This window comes from Pollachius pollachius (genome assembly GCF_949987615.1).
Source record: "Pollachius pollachius genome assembly, chromosome: 2".
Taxonomy (NCBI): Eukaryota; Metazoa; Chordata; class Actinopteri; order Gadiformes; family Gadidae; genus Pollachius; species Pollachius pollachius.
The window spans coordinates 45,528,896-45,549,717 of record NC_136935.1 but is presented as its reverse complement, the minus strand read 5'-3'; the positions used below and the strand labels follow the sequence as shown (position 1 = coordinate 45,549,717).

At 45.0% G+C, this 20,822-nt stretch overlaps 2 protein-coding genes across 3 annotated transcripts; one reads left to right on the top strand and one right to left on the bottom strand.

The window, feature by feature from the left end:
• On the top strand, positions 1-12,417 carry LOC307070850 (ribosomal protein S6 kinase beta-2-like). 2 transcript variants are annotated; one of them, XM_079729523.1, is made up of 17 exons: positions 1-291; positions 409-435; positions 1,875-1,929; positions 2,132-2,169; positions 2,643-2,757; positions 3,348-3,416; positions 3,726-3,873; positions 4,235-4,292; positions 5,360-5,460; positions 5,755-5,845; positions 6,093-6,183; positions 6,725-6,832; positions 7,034-7,096; positions 7,179-7,256; positions 7,364-7,471; positions 7,882-7,991; positions 9,702-12,417. In XM_079729523.1, the coding sequence occupies exons 3-17, from the start codon at positions 1,876-1,878 to the stop codon at positions 9,877-9,879; spliced, it is 1,410 nt and encodes a 469-aa protein (XP_079585649.1). In that variant the 5' UTR covers positions 1-291; positions 409-435; position 1,875; the 3' UTR covers positions 9,880-12,417. The 2 variants fall into 2 exon arrangements, with proteins under 2 accessions (XP_079585649.1, XP_079585648.1); XM_079729522.1 differs by lacking the exon at positions 409-435.
• An 885-nt stretch (positions 12,418-13,302) lies between these two features.
• Positions 13,303-18,467, bottom strand: LOC307092142 (uncharacterized protein). The gene is made up of 10 exons (XM_079759045.1): positions 18,365-18,467; positions 17,537-17,620; positions 17,142-17,192; positions 16,000-16,142; positions 15,749-15,852; positions 15,497-15,648; positions 14,514-14,843; positions 14,019-14,158; positions 13,819-13,919; positions 13,303-13,718 (listed from the first exon to the last, which is right to left on the bottom strand). Exons 1-10 carry the CDS (start codon positions 18,453-18,455, stop codon positions 13,592-13,594), a joined length of 1,323 nt encoding a protein of 440 aa, XP_079615171.1. The 5' UTR covers positions 18,456-18,467; the 3' UTR covers positions 13,303-13,591.
• Between the last annotated feature and the right edge of the window lie 2,355 nt (positions 18,468-20,822).

The window sequence follows — 20,822 nt, the reverse complement described above, 5'->3', positions numbered from 1 at the left end:
TGTTCTTTGTTGTAGTTCCTGTACAACACTTGAGGCAAACCCTATATACAATCGCAGGATGGTTTTCCCTTAAATATTGATAACATATACCGTATAGGCAACTGATAACTAACAATAGACAAAACTACTGTACCAAACAGTAGCATCCATACTGCTTATAAAGTAGCCTCGCTGGTTGTTTGACTTGGGCGGCAGTTTAAAGACACAGTACTGGCGGAGCTTTTCCAAAGCCAACGAGTTCACTTGGATAATAATGTGAGACCAGGATCAATCCAATCTTCGCTACTGGAAGTAAGACGCACATACAGTTTATGGTTTGGGTGGGGGTTGACTCACTGGACGATAAGGAGTAGATCACCGGGTGTGTACAGGCACAGTGCTAACCGAGCGATTTCGTTGCGGTACCAGCTGTCAATCTCTTTCACGTGATCTCAGGTAACATGATTTAATCTCAAATTGTTTATCCAATTTAGTATTTATTCTTTTAAAAAAATCGACACGTGGCCGAAAGACAATCTGTATGGACCCAAACAAAGTCGAATTATAACGCAAGTTTTCCAACTTCGAACCTCACATGCTGGATGTTTTGGTAGCATTAGCAGTTAGCAACATAACTGGGACGCTAGCAATAGCCGTTAGCTTGGAGCTGTCAGCTCAACCAAACCCGATAGGCTTGTAGCTGATCTCTACAGCAATACAATGACTTACAACCAATACTGCTATTAATGCTAGCAGTTGTATCATATAAAGGCCTCGTGTAACCCTATCTGGTAAGGTGCGTTCATGTCATGTGGGACGTGGAAAAAGTGTTGGGGAAGCATTCCCCTCTATACAACTCTCGAGGGCTCGCGACAGTGCTTCACAAACCACCAGATGAATGCCACTGCTTTAGGTTTTCTAATTGTTGATTTGTGTGAGTGGTAAAGACTTCATTCAATTACGATACAATGTCCTTGATCAGCGGGCTTATGCTGACGTGTGGTTTCCATGTTTGTTTGCTTTTGTAATATTATTTACCAACTAGTCGGATTTACCGGCAAATTTCTGGAAGATACCAAATTACCATTTGTAATTCACTACCAGGTGGCTTTTGGTGTTGACGTCGTTTAAATGTCGGAAGTTGGTAATGAATGGTAACTCCCATATGTCTTGGACGCAGCGTTCGTTTGCTTTCATTCCTCTTTCATTTCCTTCCTCAACCAACTCCTTTGCTATGTTTAATTATTCATTGCTTCGGTTTCAGCTTTTATTGTTGTCTTGGACTTCTTAATATCATGCTGCAGTTTAAATCTCAGACAAGTCTATCGGTATTCTGCATTCTAATAACCCACAGCCCGTCATAAGGCTGCCTGTTGACTAGTGTGTACACAGAAAACAATATTTCAGTTATCGCGTGACTAGATTAAATGTCTTTAATAGTTGCCCATGATTTTGCACTCGACTGTATGATGAGGGAATAATACAGTTGTAATAACTCTTCTACGTCATTAACTTCGTCAAAATATCATATGTTCGTATTCTTCCCGAATGTTACGTTCAAACGTATCGCTGAGTGACGTTTTCCTGAACTAATATCCTGAACTAATATGTGACGCTACCAAGGGATGAGGCCAACCTGCTCTCACAATAAACTACATAAATGTATTAATAAACAATAAAAGATAATCTTACATGGTTTATTTATACTCTCATTTTAAACTAACATCTTTCTACTTATGGTCTATTGAACTACTATCGCCTGGTAGATGCTACAGATGTCCTGATGTCTACATGTGGGATTTAGCCACAGTACAACGCAGTCATACGGGAAGTAGAACTGTGTCAACATGTACAACAGTACCAACCCTGCAGTCTAATGTGTGACTGTCTTTCAGCATGGCCAGCATGTTCGACATTGACATAGAGACGGAAGATGTCAGCGAGGCCGAGGTGCGTTGCTAAGGCTGAGGTTGCATGATGCACAGGGTTTCTGGGGACCCTTCTCTCTTTAAAGTTCTAAATTCAGTCCAACACTTGCTGTGCAAGAATGTTGAAAGAATTTCATTCACTCATTTTCAAATGTTTACTTTACTGGCAAATCCCGAAATCTGGCCTGGCTGATTTCGGGATTTGTTATTCCACTGGTTTGTAGGATGAGGTGTGTGACTTCACTGTGGCAGAGACAGACATGTAAGTCCAATTTACTCCTCACAATCTTGGCTTCTGTACATCTAAAAATATTTATAATGGACTGTTTGTAAGTATATTACTTCTAGAAACAAGAAACAAAATGAAAAACTATTAAAGGTCCTATGACATGCAACCAGGTGTGCGTGTCCACCTAGATGTGTGCTGGATAGATCAGTCTACCAGCCTACCCAGTGGACTGTAGCAAATCCTGCTCATCTATCCGTCACACATCTAGGTGGACACCACCTGTGATGTCATAAGGGGCAGATTTCCAAAACGGCTTGTAACGGCTAATCACACCACACCTGGTGGCATGTCATGGGACCTTTTAAAGTTAATGTTATAAAATGAAAAGTGCAGCACAACAACATCTGCATTATGGCTTTGATGTTTACCACGTAACAATACTGAATATGTGGGCGGGCTTAACAGTGTGGCAGTAATTCTGCTCTCTTCCTGCCTGCCCATATTAGTGTCCAGACGGAAGAGGTGGAGCTGACCAGTGCCACCGTCAACCGAGACAGCGAGCGAGTTGGACCTGAGTGCTTTGAGCTGCTCACCGTCCTCGGGAAGGGGGGCTATGGCAAGGTGTGTGTGCGTGTCTGTGTGTGTGTGTCCCTGAGAACTGTCCCCTGCAGCTCACAGCTTCCTGGGTCACAACCTATTTTGGGATCAGACCCATAGTTCTTATTTAAAACTAAAATAAAACTGCGCAGAGGGCTTTTCTCAGATTTGGATTATTTTCTTGCCTCCAGATGGATTGAACCAGATTGAAGAGAGCAGTAGCGTCACTAATTGGCTCGAGGTTTTTGAGCAAAATGTTTGGAGATCAACGGCTTCCCAGCTGAGGCCAGTGATATTCATAAATTAAACCGGAAGCCTGAACCTCGTACAAAGTTTGTCTTTTGAGGCAAAATATGGTCTTAACAATAAGTTGTTGACTTGAGAATGTTTGTACAAGCAGTAGAATGAATAGAGAAACGACCAGATTGAAACTACAAACATAACCAATAAATGCCTTTGACCACTCAGATCAGATGGATTAGACTATGATGCCCATCAATCATTTATCAGATGAAGTAGAGTATGCTGCCTACCACTCATTGATCAGATGAATTGGACTATGCTGCCTATCACCCATATCATCAGATGATGATACATTTAAAGTTTCTCTCCAGGTGTTCCAGGTCCGCAAAGTCCAGGGGGGACAAACAGGGAAGATCTTCGCCATGAAGGTCCTAAGAAAGGTACCGTGGTGCAGGTTCTGCAAGAACCAGCTTCTCACTCACTCACTGACTAAGTCCACTAACTCACTCACTCACTCACTCCACTTACTAACTCACTCATTCACTCACTCACTCCACTTACTAACTCACTCACTCACTCACTCACTCCACTTACTAACTCACTCACTTACTCACTAAGTCCACTAACTCACTCACTCACTCACTCCACTTACTAACTCACTCACTCATTCACTCACTCACTCCACTTACTAACTCACTCACTCACTCACTCACTCCACTAACTCTGTCTCTCTGTCTCTGTGTGTGCAGGCTAAGATAGTGTGTAATGCTAAAGACACGGCCCACACGCGGGCCGAGCGAGAGATCCTGGAGACGGTGAGACACCCGTTCATCGTGGACCTGCTGTACGCCTTCCAGACGGGCGGGAAGCTCTACCTCATCCTGGAGTGTCTGAGCGGTGAGCTTCCTGTGTGTGGTGTTGGATAGTGTGTGCAGTGTGTTTAATCTGTGTGGCGTTGTTTAGTGTGTGCAGTGTGTGTTTTAGCGTGTGTGTGTAATGTCTGTCGCATTGTTCTGGTGTTTTAGCGTGTGATGTGTGTTGCTTGTATATTAGCGTGTCGTAACGTGCGCAGTGTGTAACGTGTGTGCCGTTGTCTAGTTTGGGTTTTAGTGTGTGCAGCGTATTTAACGTGTGGGGCCTTGTCTATTGTGTTTAAGCTTGTGTTTTAGCATGCACAGTGTGGGGCCTTGCCTATGGTGTTTAAGCATGTGTTTTAGCGTGTGCAGCGTGTTTAACGTGTGGCGTTGTGTCTCCATAGGGGGCGAGCTCTTCATGCAGCTGGAGAAAGAGGGCATCTTCATGGAGGACACTGCGTGGTAGGTCTTCCTGGAAATAATAAGGGCGGCACGTATTGAACAAATAGGTGTTATTCTAAAGGAAACATTGTGATCTTTCCATCTGGAGCCTGTTTCCTGATTATTATTAATCATTAATCATTATTATTAATCATTAATCATTAATCCCTTGGATTAATGATGAAGGATTTTTGATATTGGGCGAGAACGCTGAAGCCTTAATGGGCTAAACGGGCTGCAATTTAATCCTCTGGGGACAAAACGCCGGTCAATGTCTGCCTCTAAAAGGGCTGGTTTGCCACTTACTCAGATTTAAGTCATATAGTCATAACATAATGGAAAGGATCCCTACAGAGAAATAAAATGCTATTGGGGAGCTATTGACCCAAAGGATAACATTGCAGCCCATTTAGCCGGTTAAGGCTGCAGCAATCTCCCCCAATACTGGAAAAATCATTAGAAAATTTGTTGTCTGCATCAGTCCCTTTGGTGCAGTCACACCAAAAGCGGTGTGAATAGTCATGCCATGTGTACGCGCGAACTGCAGACCATCCGCACAAACTTCAAAACACTCGCGGGAGTTTTCAACCATGGCCGAGATAACCACCACTACGAGTCTTTACTTGTTGTGGAAGTACCAGAGACATCAGAGAACCCAACACCATCGTTTAGGGTCCATAATATCATCCAGAGGCGCACATAGCTTTTGGCCGTGATACTAAATATTATATTATATAGATATTATATCGGGCTCCAAGAGTCCAAGGGCCACAATATCTCTCTCCTCCGTGTTGCGGTTCAATCTGGACTCCAGGGACTGAATGCTGATAGGCTGTCATGACAAAGCGAAATTCACAGAAAAGTAAAAATATTTCGAATTGCGCAAAATTCACATGAACCAGATATTCACGCCGCGCCGTTGATCAGTTCACGCCGCAGGTTTTTCTGGAGGTAAATTTTCCTCTAAACTCGTTTTTGCATTGACCTTGCATGCATTTGCGCTCTAGGTTGAAAGTTTAAAATTTCCTTTAACTTTTGGCCCTGTCGTGTGTGTGTGTGTGTGTGTGTGTGTGTGTGTGTGTGTGTAGTTTCTACCTGGGGGAGATCACTTTGGCTCTGGGTCATCTCCACTCTAATGGAATCATCTACCGAGACCTTAAGCCAGAGAACATCATGCTGAATCACCAAGGTAACGTCTCCATGACCTGCTGAATCACCAAGGTAACGTCTCCATGACCTGCTGAATAATCAAGGTAACGTCTCTATGACCTGCTGAATCACCAAGGTAACGTCTCTATGACCTTCTGAATCACCAAGGTAACGGCTCTTTGACCTGCTGAATCACCAAGGTAACTGTATCCTAAATATGGCTACATATGCTAGGTAGCGTTTATCCTCTCGGCCCGGCTACACTTGCTAGCTAGCATACTAAGGAGTAGCTCATGGATTTGTGTGGATGACAGGTTGGCTTGTTGTTCCATAGGTCACATCAAGTTGACAGACTTTGGTCTCTGCAAGGAGTCCATCCACGACGGGGCCGTAACACACACCTTCTGTGGCACCATAGAGTACATGTGAGTGGTGCTGAACGGGTGATGTAATCACACGACGTATGGCATCAAGTGACATCACATCATATGCTCTCTCTCTCTCTCTCTCTCTCTCTCTCTCTCTCTCTCTCTCTCTCTCTCTCTCTCTCTCTCTCTCTCTCTCTCTCTCTCTCTCTCTCTCTCTCTCTCTCTCTCTCTCTCTCTCTCTCTCTCTCTCTCACTTTGTCTCTCTCTTTGTCTCCATGTGTGATTGTTTGTCTCTGTCTCTCAGGGCTCCAGAGATTCTGACCCGTTTGGGTCACAACCGGGCGGTGGACTGGTGGAGTCTTGGAGCTCTGATGTACGACATGATGACCGGCTCGGTGAGAGGGAAGGAGGGAGGGAGGGAGGAGAGAGATTTAGTACGCCCTTGCATCCTGTCGTAAAGCCCTTCCCAATACACCCCTACCCGGCCCCATCTGTTGGGTCCTAGTGTGTCCTGGTTCTACTTTAGGTGTAGGGTGTTCTGGTTCTACTATAGGTGTAGGGTGTTCTGGTTCTACTATCGGTGTAGGGTGTCCTGGTTCTACTATAGGTGTAGGGTGTCCTGGTTCTACTATAGGTGTAGGGTGTTCTGGTTCTACTATAGGTGTAGGCTGTCCTGGTTCTACTATAGGTGTAGGGTGTCCTGGTCCTACTATAGGTGTAGGGTGTTCTGGTTCTACTATAGGTGTAGGGTGTCCTGGTTCTACTATAGGTGTAGGGTGTCCTGGTTCTACTATAGGTGTAGGGTGTCCTGGTTCTACTATTGTTACTATTATTCTTACTTACTTATGGTACTCCAGAAGACGGTACGTACTGTAGTAGCAGGTTCGGACGAGCCCAAGTCTTCCAGGTAATAACTCTCTCTTCCCCCCTCCCCAGCCTCCCTTCACAGCAGAGAACAGGAAGAAGACCATCGATAAGATACTCAAGTGTAAACTCAACTTGCCGCCATACCTCACTGTGGACGCCAAGGACCTCATCAAGAAGGTAAAAAGCACGCACTGACTGCACTGTGGTGGCAAAGGACCTCATAAAGAATGCAACATGCATACACTTAATTCACTGTGGTGAACAAGGAGTCCATAAAGAAGATAACACGCACGCACTTCACTGTGGTGGCCAAGGTCGTTGTAAGACGGGGAAACACACAAAGCCCACGGTTACATGTACGCCTCTGTATCCCTCCAGCTGTTGAAGAAGAGTTCTGCCCAGAGACTCGGCTCCAGCAACATGGACTGTCTTGATATACAGGTGACACTCACTCACTCACTCACTCACTCACTCACTCACTCACTCGTAAAGCCATTGGTAATCACACTCCTCTCTTCTGCAGAAACATCCGTTCTTCCGACACATCAGCTGGGACGACTTGCTCAACAAGAGAGTAGAGCCGCCCTACAGGCCCCAGCTGGTACTGCACGCCATATTTCTATAGCTATAATGGGGTTTTGAGTTGTGTCTAGAATGCTCTTCACTCAGACTGTGTGTGTGTGTGTGTGTGTGTGTGTGTGTGCGCAGAAGTCGGATGAGGACGTCAGTCAGTTTGACAGCATCTTTACCCGCCAGACGCCGGTGGACAGCCCGGACGACACCTCCCTCAGCCACGGCGCCCAGCAGGCCTTCGCTGTGAGTCCAGCAGCGCGCTTAGCGGCCACCATCTTGGCTCTAAACGCCTGGCACTTGTTTTGAACCAAGATGGCGGGGCTAGGTGAACCATGTCCACAACAGATATTGTGAACCCAGCAGACTCCTGCTGGTCTTCCATTGTTGAAGTGCATCAAGTCAAGTCAGCATCTTATATCTGTTTTGGTGTTGGTGTGTAATCAATGGGTGTAACGTGGTCTTGTGGTCTTATTGTGTAGTAGCCTCACGCGTGTGTTTGTGTGTGTGTATGTATGGTCTAGATGTATAATGCGTGTGTATCTTCTAGGTGTATAATGTCTGTTTGCGTGTGTGTTTGTGTGTGGCTGTATAACGTGTGTGTGCATCGTCTAGATGTATAATATATATGTATGTATTTGTGTGTTTGTGCGCAGGGCTTCACCTATGTGGCTCCGTCCGTCCTGGAGAGTCTGAAGGAGGGGTTCTCCTTTGAACCGAGAGCACGGACCAGACGACAGAACAGTAGCCCTCGCACGCCCATCAGGTAACACACACATCACACCTGCAAACTTCTCTATTGGGTCTATTGGGTCATTTACGTGAACCGCGTAGAACTGCAGAGTTTTCTTTTTTGGGGGGGGGGGAGGCTGTCCCTCATATGCATGCCATGCAGGCTAGAATTGCGAAACATTATTGGATAATTCTTATCATTTACATTTCTCTGGGCCAATCGGAATCTCAGCACTTGCTTCAGAATCTTGAAGCACACAGCGCCGACTGAGCTCGCCTTTGCATGAGACGCTTGCCTACCGCGCGAGTCTGATGGAAACGCTTAACGTCAATTTGAAGTACGGGTGTACGGTATAAACGGTATAGAAAGTACACCAGTGTGAATTTGCGCTACGGTATGGATTTTTGACGTTACCGTGTGACCGGTAGACAGTGTTGTGTGTAATGCGCAACAAAGTAAGTGACGCGTTAATACAGTAACTAACTGAAAATATGGTAACGAAACATAGTTCCTTTTTCAATTCGGCGAAACGTTACTTTTCCCAGGGACAGATTTGACAGCGATCAAATCTGATCGCTGTGCGCAGCAAGCGCGCAAGCGCGCCTGCATGCTTGCCGGTAGTCCCTTCACAAGCTCTCATTCCACACCGTACGAGACAGGCGGCAGCGTGAAGCTGTCTCTGCATATCAGACATTGCTTCGGCAGGCATTTTCCAAAGCCAGTCCTTACGACAAAATCGACCAATATGTCGATAGAGAGGACTTTAAAGAGATAGTCAAAACACTCAATCCCAGGTACGCGTTACCTGCCCGCACACATTTCAGCTAAATTGAGATAACTATACTGCAAGGTCCGCAAGCAAGTGGAGAAAGAAATCCCTACTATTAAACATTAGTGTTTTTCAGAGATGGAAGTAACTTGAGATAAGATTTTTATTTTTTTAATGCAGTTTCGCTGCCTTACCAGTATTTTACCCCATCAGAAGCATTAATATCTAAATTAGAAGATAAAATTAACATACCGTGATATAATACCATTACCGTCTATGCCTCAAATCATACCGTGATATACATTTCATTCCATACCATGCAGCCCTTATTTGAAGGAACTATCTTATGTTAAATTCAAGGTAAGTCAAGCTTTTTGGAGCAAAAACAACAGCTATTTGTTTGCTTGATTCAACTAACGTTAGCTACCGCTTTTTTGATGTGATATAATTTACAATGATATTGTATTTTTAGGACCGAGTCAACGCTGAGTACTGCACAAACGTAGACCTTGCATAAAGTTAGTAAATTCTAACAACATAGGGCTATTTAGATGAATAATCTGGCATGGGTGTTGTCCTAGGCTAATACACCAACAGCAGATTTCTGTATAATAAAGGGATACATTTTGCATCCAAGTCTGTCATTTGAAATCTTTCCTTTGTATTGTGTGCTACAACCTCCGTAATGAATATTCACGCTAAATCCCGCCCAGGGTAGCTCAGAATTCGAGTAGCCGTATATCTCGAAACACTGATCAGTGCCCCCCCCTGTGACACTGTCACCTTTTTTACTCTGAGGAGTTTGCAGGTCTCACACACACACACACACACACACACACACACACACACACACACACACACACACACACACACACACACACACACACACACACACACACACACACACACACACACACAGACACAGGGAGGGAGGGTGATGACGGTCAGTAAGAGGTGCCTCCCTGTCTCTTCAGCCCCCCTAAATTCTCTATGGCCGGACCCTTCAAGTCCAGCATGGAGGGAGAGCACCACCCCCCGACCCCTCCCCCACCAGCCCAAGCCACAGCCACAGCATCGCTGGACAACGGCTCAGCCTCTCAGCCAATCAGGACGCCTGCCAGGAACAAGAAGCAGAAGGCCCATCGCAGATGAATGACTGGTGGACCAATCACAGCACCATCTTCCCTTGATTGACAGTCCCCTGTGTGAGGGTTTGCCCTATGGGGCGGGATCAGGGTTTTACTGTAAACCCTCAATTTTTGGTTGTCATGGCAACATTATAATTAATGCAATGTTTCACATCTCTCTAAGCTTGTTGGTGTCTATGTCGGGCGTGGCTTCCTTTTGCAAAGGAGGTGTGGTCTAATATGTGAGTGTGGTTTGTTTGGTGGGCCTGGTCTCTTTCAGATGACCGGGCCATTTAACACACACACACACACACACACACACACACACACACACACACACACACACACACACACACACACACACACACACACACACACACACACACACACACACACACATATATATATATATATATATATATATATATATATATATATATATATATACACACACACACACAGGATCTGGTGTGAACCGGTTCTGTGAACAGCTTGTATAAATATTATTTTGAGTAAAAATCAGTAAAGTATTTTTGGCTAGCAGTGTTAAAGGACTACGGGACCCTTCTCCTCCCCCTAATCGCCCTGCATTCAGTTCACTGAGGGACAGGTGTGTCCCACCGATACTGCATCAGCAGGTGACCAGGTGGGAGCCAATGAGAGGTCATGCCTGCAGTAGTAGGTGTTGAGGTGTTGCGTTTCTCTGGCTGTTTTACTAGTCGGTGGTTTCACTGAAGGCCAACACCACGATGTGATACCAGGGAAGAGGGCGATCCCCACCTCTCCTCTCACACGCTGGCTGGCGACACCTCTCCCACCAGGCGTCTCTTGCAGGGTGAGTCAGGTCCTGTGGTGATCATAGGCGGGAATGTATCTGAGATAGAACGTTTGTAAAGAATATAACATGCCCATCTGTGATACAAATATTTTAGTGGCCCTCTCACCATTCCAAGAGGCTGCTAATTGGACAAGATAGATGGTGCAGGTTTGATTAATTCATGTTAAAGGAGTAATCCACCGGACAAATCTTTTTCTGTACTTACTCTAGAACTAAATATTTTGGAACATTTAGCAATCATTACGGAAAATTGTGCCAAAAATGTGAAAGCCCTCATTCTCAGGCTTCTAAATAGCAACGATTTTCTAAAGGGCTCATGCATTGTATAGGAGCATAAATATGTTCTTGATAGTAATGGCGTTTTGGTCATTGTTTAGTAATTGATCTGGAAATGAGTTGTCATTATGGGAAGATGTGTTTGAAACTAGCACCTAATTTCTCATGAGATGTGGTGCAAGAAAAGTTTTTATTGGGTTACCGTACATTTACGTTTCTTTAGGATTTTACAGTACTATACATTTCTTGAGCCATCACAAAATGGCGGAGCATCGCGACCAGAAAGTCCTGTGATGCATTCTGCTGTGCAAGCCAAATGCACTGCATGGTGGGAGCCCCGTCCATGGGAAGCGTTTTTACCGTTGCATGCAATCAGTCATTGTGTATTTACATACATAGAATAAAACTAATGACTTGCAGAATCATATATCAAAGGGAAGCTGAATTCCCGGTTAATAGTATATGCCTTGATGCAAGACCCACTGATAAGCATCATAACCCCGACATCCCTTTGACTGTCAATATAGATCATGTCTTTAAGAGGCTCAAACTGATGAAGATAATGTACCCTGCACCAGATGTCATCAGAATCCGCTTTTATATAGCCGCTGGGGGCTAGCTGCTGTCAACTTTTTTGATAGTCGTTTTGTGATTTGCAATGGGTTATGGGTAACCGTTAACGTAGTAAACGGTACCTTGAGATGACCGCATCTGTCTACTTTGAGGTTGATTTAATAAAATACAAATGTTGGAATGTATTTGGTGCACAATATAATTTGCATTGACTAACAGAACAAAATCTTCCGTTTTCATTCAAATCTCCGAGTCCTGAACATGTAGTGCTGTGACCCCCAGAGCTACGCTTCGCTTTTAGCTAGAGAACTCCTAGGCAGCACAATTATGAAAAATATTGTTTTTTGACCAATGGCTTAACAATCATTATCAAGCATAATCAATAGAAATGTAATTTTATTCCTTTTAAGTTAATTAGTGTTTACGTGTTACATAGCTAGCGCTTAGTTAATCTATTTAACTATCCCGTTGTTGTTGTTGTTGTTCTTTTTTTATTACTTAGTGGTAAGTTACCTAGTTGACAGTTAATTAGCGTTGAGTCAACTAGTGGTAACAACTGCCAAGTGCCAAGGTTCTTATGGGCATGTCTGACAGAAAGACAAGCCGTCAAAATTAAATGACAATGTTCGGGTAACTGCCAGTCCACAACCTTCGCATGCTGCTCTCTGCTGCCCCTCGTGGACGTCCACTACGATGTCTCAAAGATATTTAAAATTGTTTTTTTTCACCAATCACCTGTTTTAATCATTTTAGCTCGAGTTGCTGTGAAAAACATTTTAAGTTATGTTTTTTTTAATTTAATCTGTTATCCAAAGTTAAGGTGGCTTTATGATTGATTTTGCTGGCGGGTTGAAGAATAAATGTGGGTGAACTCCGCAGCGTTGTAATGTTTGTGTTGGCCTCAGGCCTCATTAAAACATAAGCTTTGACCTTCCGTTAGTAGAGGTTGGAGGCTTGGAGACGATGGCCCTGCTGGGCATCCATGGGGTGTGTGAGGATAAAACGTTTGACAGTCTGCAGGTTTGAAACCCACGATCAAGAGAATGAAAGCGGTTGGATTGACATCTGGCACTACACATATTCTTTAAATTAAATTAGCCGCAAAGTAATACTGAAGTCATTCTGTAGAAGTACTGTCGTAAGGCTGCAGAAGTACTCTTATGGTGTTGACTAGTGCAGTGGTACTGTATTAATACTGTAGTAGTAGTAGTACCCTAGTGGGGCACGGGCGAACCGGGCAACCGCCAAACCGGGGCGGAATTTTTTTATGACCCGTGGGGGGCGGCAAGAGCACTTCAAAAAAAATAAAATGCCCCGCACCGCGAAGCAGTTTTCTACGATCTATCATATCGCTGTGTGGGGAATTGGCATATTGGCGCCCCCTCCGGCTGCAGGCGCCCCTGCTCGCTAAGAAGGTGTCTTGCACAGAAGCTGTGTGAGAAGGGGAGACAGGGCGAAACCTCGCGGGGGACAGTTCACACCCCCTCCTCGCCAAGGGTTTAATTCAATATAGAAAAGCCACTGAGTTCAGTGGAACTGTAGAGCAGTGTGGCAGTATTAGAGTAGAACTAATACTTTTTTTGACAGTATTAGTACTATAGTATTCATCTATTGATCTGTACCAAGATAGAATGCATCGTAAAGGTATATATCAGATGGTACTTTATTGTTCTTACATGTGAAAGTACAGTACAGAAGAAATATAGCCTTGATAATATTCAAGTTTTGGAAACAGACATTTGAATCTGTAATGGTATCCTCCATGGTTGTCTCCTCCATTTTGATGAGTCATGTTTCATATATTTCATATAAGGGTTGGCGAAGCTGAAGCTCAACAGAGACCTATTGGCCTACCTCAAATATAATAAGTAGTATCGTATAATGTACAGAGAATAGAAAGGATCAACATCTCAATTGACCAATACAAACAAAGCCTACAGACGCTCTTTGTTCAGGTCAGCATCCAGATGTTCAAGGACTGCGACCTTCTCACAGATCCAGAAGTAAAGCGCGGCACACAATCCATCATACCAGCCTCTGTCCCAAGCTCCTATACAGTCTTCTCACAGATCCAATTATTTTCAGAGGCACAGGGTGTAGGAATCAACTGGCTGTTGTCACTTAATGCACAGGCTTCTGTGATAGTTGGATTGTCTGGATCACCGGACAGCCAGGAACTGAAACGAGAAAGAATATAAAGTTGAGCCCAGTGTTGAGGTGATATCACTCTGTCCCTCTCAGAGAAGAGAGGCTGCTGAATGGAGTCATCAGCTTTACCTTGAAGTCAAGTTGGTACCATCCACCCACTTCCAGGTCTCTGTGTCTCGGTCCAGTCTCAGTCCAGTCCAGGTACAGATCCTCCATTTGGTAGCAAACTCCTGTTTCAAATATGAATAACAGCTGCTGTCATGAAAACACACCTGGCTGAATGAAACACTTAACTACACAGACACACAGACAGACAGAGCCTCTGTTACCTGTTCTCCTTTGCTGTTGATAACCACCAGGTCTGCCTTTCTTTGCAGGCAGTCCTCTCTGCTGGCCGTCCAGTTCCTCTTAGTAAGTGAAACAAAGTAGAGACTCCGGTTGAAAATATTCCAGCCCTCTGGTGTCAATCCTGTTGAATGTAAAGAAAGACCTTGTGTAGTAGACCACAATAGAAACCTGACCTTGTGTTGTAGTCCACAATAGAAACCTGACCTTTAGTAGGCAACAATATAAACCTTACCTTAATAGACCAACTTAAATGCCTGACCATGTGTAGTAGAACACACTAGAGACCGGACCTTGTGTAGTAGACCACAATATAAACCTGACCCTTGTTTAGTAGACCACAATAGAGACGTGGCCTTGTGTATTAGGTCAAAATAGATACCTTGTGTAGTAGACCACAATATGTTAGAGCAGAACTCCTGATCCAGCAGTCGTACTATGTTATTGCAGATCATCTGATCCAGCAGTCCAGTTCTTACCAAAGACAAACAGCACGGCGGTCTTATTGGCTGTGCCAGCGCTGTTGTTCGCCAAGCAGCTGACCGTGTCCACGCTAGGCCTCATACTTCTAACGATGAGGTCCTTCCCGTCCAAAATGATCGAAGGCTCTAGTTTGCTGTCTGCCCTGTCCCTCTTCATGGGTTGGCCGTTGTGTAGCCACTCGATGGAGGGTTTTGGCTGGCCACTGGCACGGCAGTATATGACCATTGCCTGGCCCACAGACACAAAATAAGTATCCTGTAGTGCTGTAATGGCCGGTACTTCCTTCTCCTCCTCCACTTCCTCCTCCTCCTTCTCCCTGGGCATCCCTGAAAGGAAGATGAGATGAGTCAACTTTGTTGTACAACAGGAATGCAAACAACTTCAATCACCATTTATACATTTACAACTTCCACAGCCATTTAGTGTGCAGTCGTGAACCCCTTAAATGTGTTCAAATTGCCGGCGAGTGTAATGTGGTCAATGCTGAGACGTTTACCAATGGCAGTAGTCATTTTTTATTCACTATATTTATTTTTCTACATCCAACACAGAACAGAAGGTTATGTGATGGGACATTAGTGTTCAAACGTTATACTACTGATTGGTCCGGGAAGAGGCCCCCATCAGCACGGCGGAGGACCAAAATCCGGGAGGCTTCTACCTTTTTAAGGGAGTGGTTACCTAGGGCTCTTTATATGAAGGCAGCACCAACAATCACCATTGAGCAAGCCTAGAGTAGGCATCGTCATCTCAGACCATGCATTGCTACTATTTTATTACTCAATTATGTCATCTAATAGGGGCCTTTCCGTGTGGCGATTACGCGTGCAATGATTGAATGACAAAAACTAAATTGGTTGAAATTAATATTGATTTTATTTTCAGCTGAACTCAACCCAAACTTTAGCATCAACTTAAGTTACACAAGCAGCAGTTCAAAGGAACACCTTAAAACAATAATTAAAAAGAGTCTACAGACCCTCTTTGTTCGGTTCAGCTTCCAGATGTTCCAGGGCGTTGACCTTCTCACAGATCCAGATGTTTTGAGAGGCACATGGTCTAATCACCAATCGGTCAGCTGTTACTGCACAGCCATCGTAGTAAACCCAGTAGTTTGGTACATGCCAGGTGCTGAAACCGGAAAGAGTACAAAGTTGAGCCCAGTGTTGAGGTGATATCCCTCTGTTGCTCTCAGAAAGGAGGGGGTGCTGGATGGAGTCATCAGCCTTACCCTGAAGTCAAGTTGGTACCATCCACCCACTTGTAGATCCCCTTCGCTTCTCGGACCATTTGAAGTCCAATCCAGGAACCCATCTCCAATTTTGCAACAAACCCCTGTTTCAAATATTAATAGTATCTGTTATCATGACAACACTGCTTGCACACACACGCACACTCACTCTCACACACACACACACACACACACACACACACACACACACACACACACACACACACACACACACACACAGCCTCTGTTACCTCTTCTTCTTTGCTGTTGATAACTAGCAGGTCTGCGTCTCTCTTCAGACAGAAATCTCTGCTGGCCTTCCAGGTCTTCTTAGTAGTAGAAATAAAGTAGAGACTCTGGTTGAAATACAGCCAGCCCAGTCGTGTCAAACCATCTGTTGAATGTAAAGGAAAACATTCATAATCATATATCTTTTAATGTTACTGTTTTAATTACATGTGACCCACAAATACCTCTACAGGATAGAGACCTGACCTTGTGAATAGACCACAATAGAAACCTGAAGTCACAGCTACTTCTGTTGAGCCAATATGACAGTTCAGCGTCAGTATGTAGGTTGAGATCCACGTTGCTACCCAGAGATGTGGCTCTATGCCTGCACGAAGACGTGCAGTCCTCCCAGAGCGTATAGCAACACGCTGCTCGTCTCTGGAGAGGTTCTGGTCACTAGTAGCTGATGGTCGATGGTCGAGCAGGGAAGGGCCGTAGTGCTTTGATCTGTTTTCGACAGCCAGAGTCGACAATACAATGGATTCACCAAGGCGAAAGGGCGGTGGACGATACATGGCCTTTCTCTGGTTCTAGAATACATAAATCATCTAAATGATGATGTAAAGTAGCCGCAGGGTGCGATTTGTTTGAGGGAGATGGGAGGGATTCCCCCTCTCAGTTTTTTTTTGGGGGGGAAATTAAATGTCATGTCTTTTTAGTTTGCATTAAAGATGAATGCAAACTTTAGGGTAATAGGGCCTACAATTAACTTAAAAAAAGAATTAGGGCTGTTGATTGCCCATTTGTTCATGAAAGAACAAATATATATACCCCGCAAAATTTGAAAGTTCCTTATGTACTACGATTGAGGGTCCTCGTCGGCTTGTGAGTGAGCCCTCAGCGGTTGGAGCGCATAACAGAGAAGATCCTCTGTTCTGGCTCTACAGCTCTCCCTGCTGGAGAAGACTCACAACAAATACAGTACCACGATGCTAGTAGTACAACACTGTGCATGCGCTTTAAACCTGACAATAGATTTATTTATATTTTTAGTAAGAGAGTATTTTCAAACATAAAACGAAAAAAAGCAGAACGTTTTTTGAAAGAAAGTTTAATATCGTGATTAATCTAGTGACATTTATATCGATTATAAAAAACTCACCAAGCCTATCCATTAGGTGCTCTCTCCCCTTTGTCCAAGACGTCGCTGAATCTAGAACAGGAGAGAGGATTACCGCAGAAATGAGCTCCAAACCAGAACAGAATAGTCTTTAAACAGTGATTATTATGAACAAGGAGTTGAATTAGGATCAGAGTTATCTGAGACTGGAGTTTTAGTTGCAGTAGGTGTTACTCTTTCACTGTAATCTTTATGTTGTATTATAATTATTGTTATTTTAGTACCATTATCATGGATTATGTTTTGTTATAATTGTTTTATTAATGATACAAATATGGATTATTATTATTATTATTATTATTATTATTATTATTATTATTAATGTATTATTAAGATCAGTATTCTTAATAATTAAGGATTAATTTATTTAGACTCACAGAGGCGCAGGGAGATGTTGAGAGTGGCTTGTAGAAAGCACAGCAGTGCTATGCTCAGAGCGACACAGACGTACAGCTTTAGAACTGTTCAGAGGCAGGACACACACACACACACACACACACACACAATGATGTACATCCTGATATATTAAAACTGCATGGATATCGTTCACAGTCCAGACATTACTTACATTAATTAATTAGCTGATGCTTTAGTCCAAAGCGACTCCCAATAAGTGCATTCAACAATGAAGATACAACCCAGAAGTTCATAAAGAGTTCATAAGCTCATCATATATGCAAAAGTGCTACATTATAAGAACAATAGATAGAGATGTTGTATTGTTTAAAAAATATATAGCTTTAATATTATTATTCATGATTGGAATAAGTTAACTAGCTCCCTCACTTTTACACAACACTACTAACAAAATAATCTTCCAGGGGAGAATGCAGGAACCGCCTACATTGGTTCTGGATTGATCTTATTTCTAGACGGGTACTTATCTGGACACTGATATTCAATTGATGTTCACGCATAGCACACAATATTTAGTTTGTTGTCTATTTGTCTACCTCACTTATTTCTAAACCCTGGCTACGGCTCTGACTGTAACTCTGGTGTGGAAATTAGAAAACTTTATTGAGATGTACTATCTATATCTCAGTATTAATGAAAATAATAAACTTGTGTTTCCTACAGCTGCACTCTGTCATTTGTTGTAGCTACTCAATATTGACTGATCATATAAATGAGATTTATTAAATGTAAAACTTATTTTATTACTGATTCTTTATTCACTCTAAATCCTCTAAAAAGGCTCCTACCAGATCTCCCCTTCCTAGTCCACCTCCTTTCCAGAGACGTGTCCTCAGGTTCCTCAGGGGGTCCAGGGTCCAGCTCAAGGACGGGCTCCATGGTTCCTCTCTGGACGGCCTCCACTGCTTCAGCTCTCAGGCTTCAGCCCGGCTTTATCAGCTGGAGGAACCACGTCACATGTTTTAATTCTGACCAATCATCTGCTTTCATTTTGAACCATTACTGTCAGTAGATATTTTTCTTCTACTCTTATCAGACGCCATCATTTAACACACACGCACGCACGCACACACACAAACACACACACACACACACACACACACACACACACAAACAGACTCAAACACACACTTAAACACACTCTCTCACCAAATCACTCACTCACTCACTCACTCACACAAAGCTCCTGCAAAACCAACAACCCTTTCCTCCTGTAAAACTGGCTATACAAATTATATACATGCAACCCCGGGGGGTTGCGGGACGCCGAGGGGTGGGCCGCGGAATGATTTCAATGAATCAAATAATAAAATAAATTATAATAAAAAAATTAAAAAATACAAATAAAACAATACAAATAATAAATAAATTAATAATAAAATAAATTTTGAAAAAATAAAATACAGAAAAATTCAGCCATAGTTGTAAAAATTATGAAACATGGTAGTTAAAATTAAAATAAAACTACAGATTTTCCTCCTGAGGTGATTACGACAGATTAACGATAGCATCATTTGCAGGTGTCAGGTCACTTTACGGCTCCACAGCAAACATCACAAAGCGGACCAGTAGATTTTCTCTGAACTAGCTCATTGATGATTTTTTGATGATTTTTCAAAATGAAACGTTGGTTAATACCGAGCAAAGAAAAGACAGAGAGGCCAGCGGACGAGGCAGAGAAACCAGCGGAGGAGGCAGAGAAGCTAGCGGAGAGGGCAGAGAAGACCTCTGGCGTGGGAAGAGAATCAGTGCCGCTGTCTGACGGGACCATTTCCCGGCGCATCAACGATATGGCCTAGGACATGAAGAGTCAGCTGATTGACAGAGTGAAGAAAGGGAAATATGCTTTACAGTTAGACGAATCCACGGATGTATTGTGGCATCCCGCCGCTGAACCTCGGACCGGGCGGGTCCGAGGACACGCAGTAGACGGGGTTTACCGTCGCCACCCTCCAGCCGGCGACAGAGAGCACCACGTCTCTCCCCCCAATCAGCGCGATCGGGGACACCTGGCCGGAGGAAGGGAAAGGACCAGGAGCCGGCATAAAAGGGGCACCAGACCGGGTGAACGAGAGGGGCTGACACGGAGGGAGTAAGCACCAGACCGGGCGAATGGCAAGTGACACGGAGGGAGTACGCACCACGGGGAGAGCGACACGGAGGGAGTAAGAACCAGGCCGGGTGAACGGCGAAGCAACACGGAGGGATTCCGCACCACGCTGGCGATCTAGAGGCTCCCGAAGACCCTAGCACGAGGATACAGAGTATTTATTCTTGTGAAATAAACTCCGACTGCGGCTTTAACCCTTGCTTTCCGCGTTATTCCTACCGGGTACCTGACACTTGGGGAAACGGGCTGCCACGTATGGTGGAGAATGCAGGCAACTCGACCGCGCTACAGGCCGGTGTTGTGAGGGAACCCCCTTTTGCCGGTATGCAGAACCCGGGTGTGACCGCGGCGGCGTCCGCCCAGCAGCAGCAGCGGGAGACCACGGAGAGTCTGGCCCTGCTCTACGAGGCCGTACTACGGCTCGCTCAGCTCGCCGTCCACGCCGCCCCGACCAGCCGGCTCACCAAGCTGGGACCCGACGACGACGTGGAGGCGTACCTCGAGGCATTCGAGTGGACCGCCGAGAGGGAACGCTGGCCAGAGGAGCAGTGGGGCCATATCGTGGCCCCGTTCCTCACCGGACCCGCCCAGCAGGCCTGCCGGGACCTACCGGCGGAGACCGCCCGGCAGTACCCGGCCCTCAAACAGGCGATCCTGGCCTACTACGGCCATTTTTTTTGTGAGTGAACGCCAACCAGCAGCGGCGACACGAGGCAACGCTATCCCTCGGGGAACCCCAAACCAGACCGTGATGCCGCCGGAGACGACGCAGCCGGGGACGACGCCGCCAGAGACGACGCCGCGGCCTGAGATGAGGCCGCGGGAGACGGGGCCACGAAACGAGCCACGCTGGCAGCAGACGCAGCCATGCATGCTAGCGACCTGTTGGGCACAGGGGAAAGTAGGAAGCCCGACCATACCGGCGCGGGTAATGAACCGGGACACGCAGGCCCTCGTTACCGGCAGCGTGGTCACTCTCCTCCGCCCCGACTTGGCGGGCGGGAAGGAGGGGGCACCCATAGACGTGGCCTGCATACACGGGGACACCCGGACGTTTGAGACCTGCCACGTCGTCGTCCGGACCCCGCACGGGGTATTCACGAAGCGGGCAGGGATCGTACCCCACCTCCCGGTGC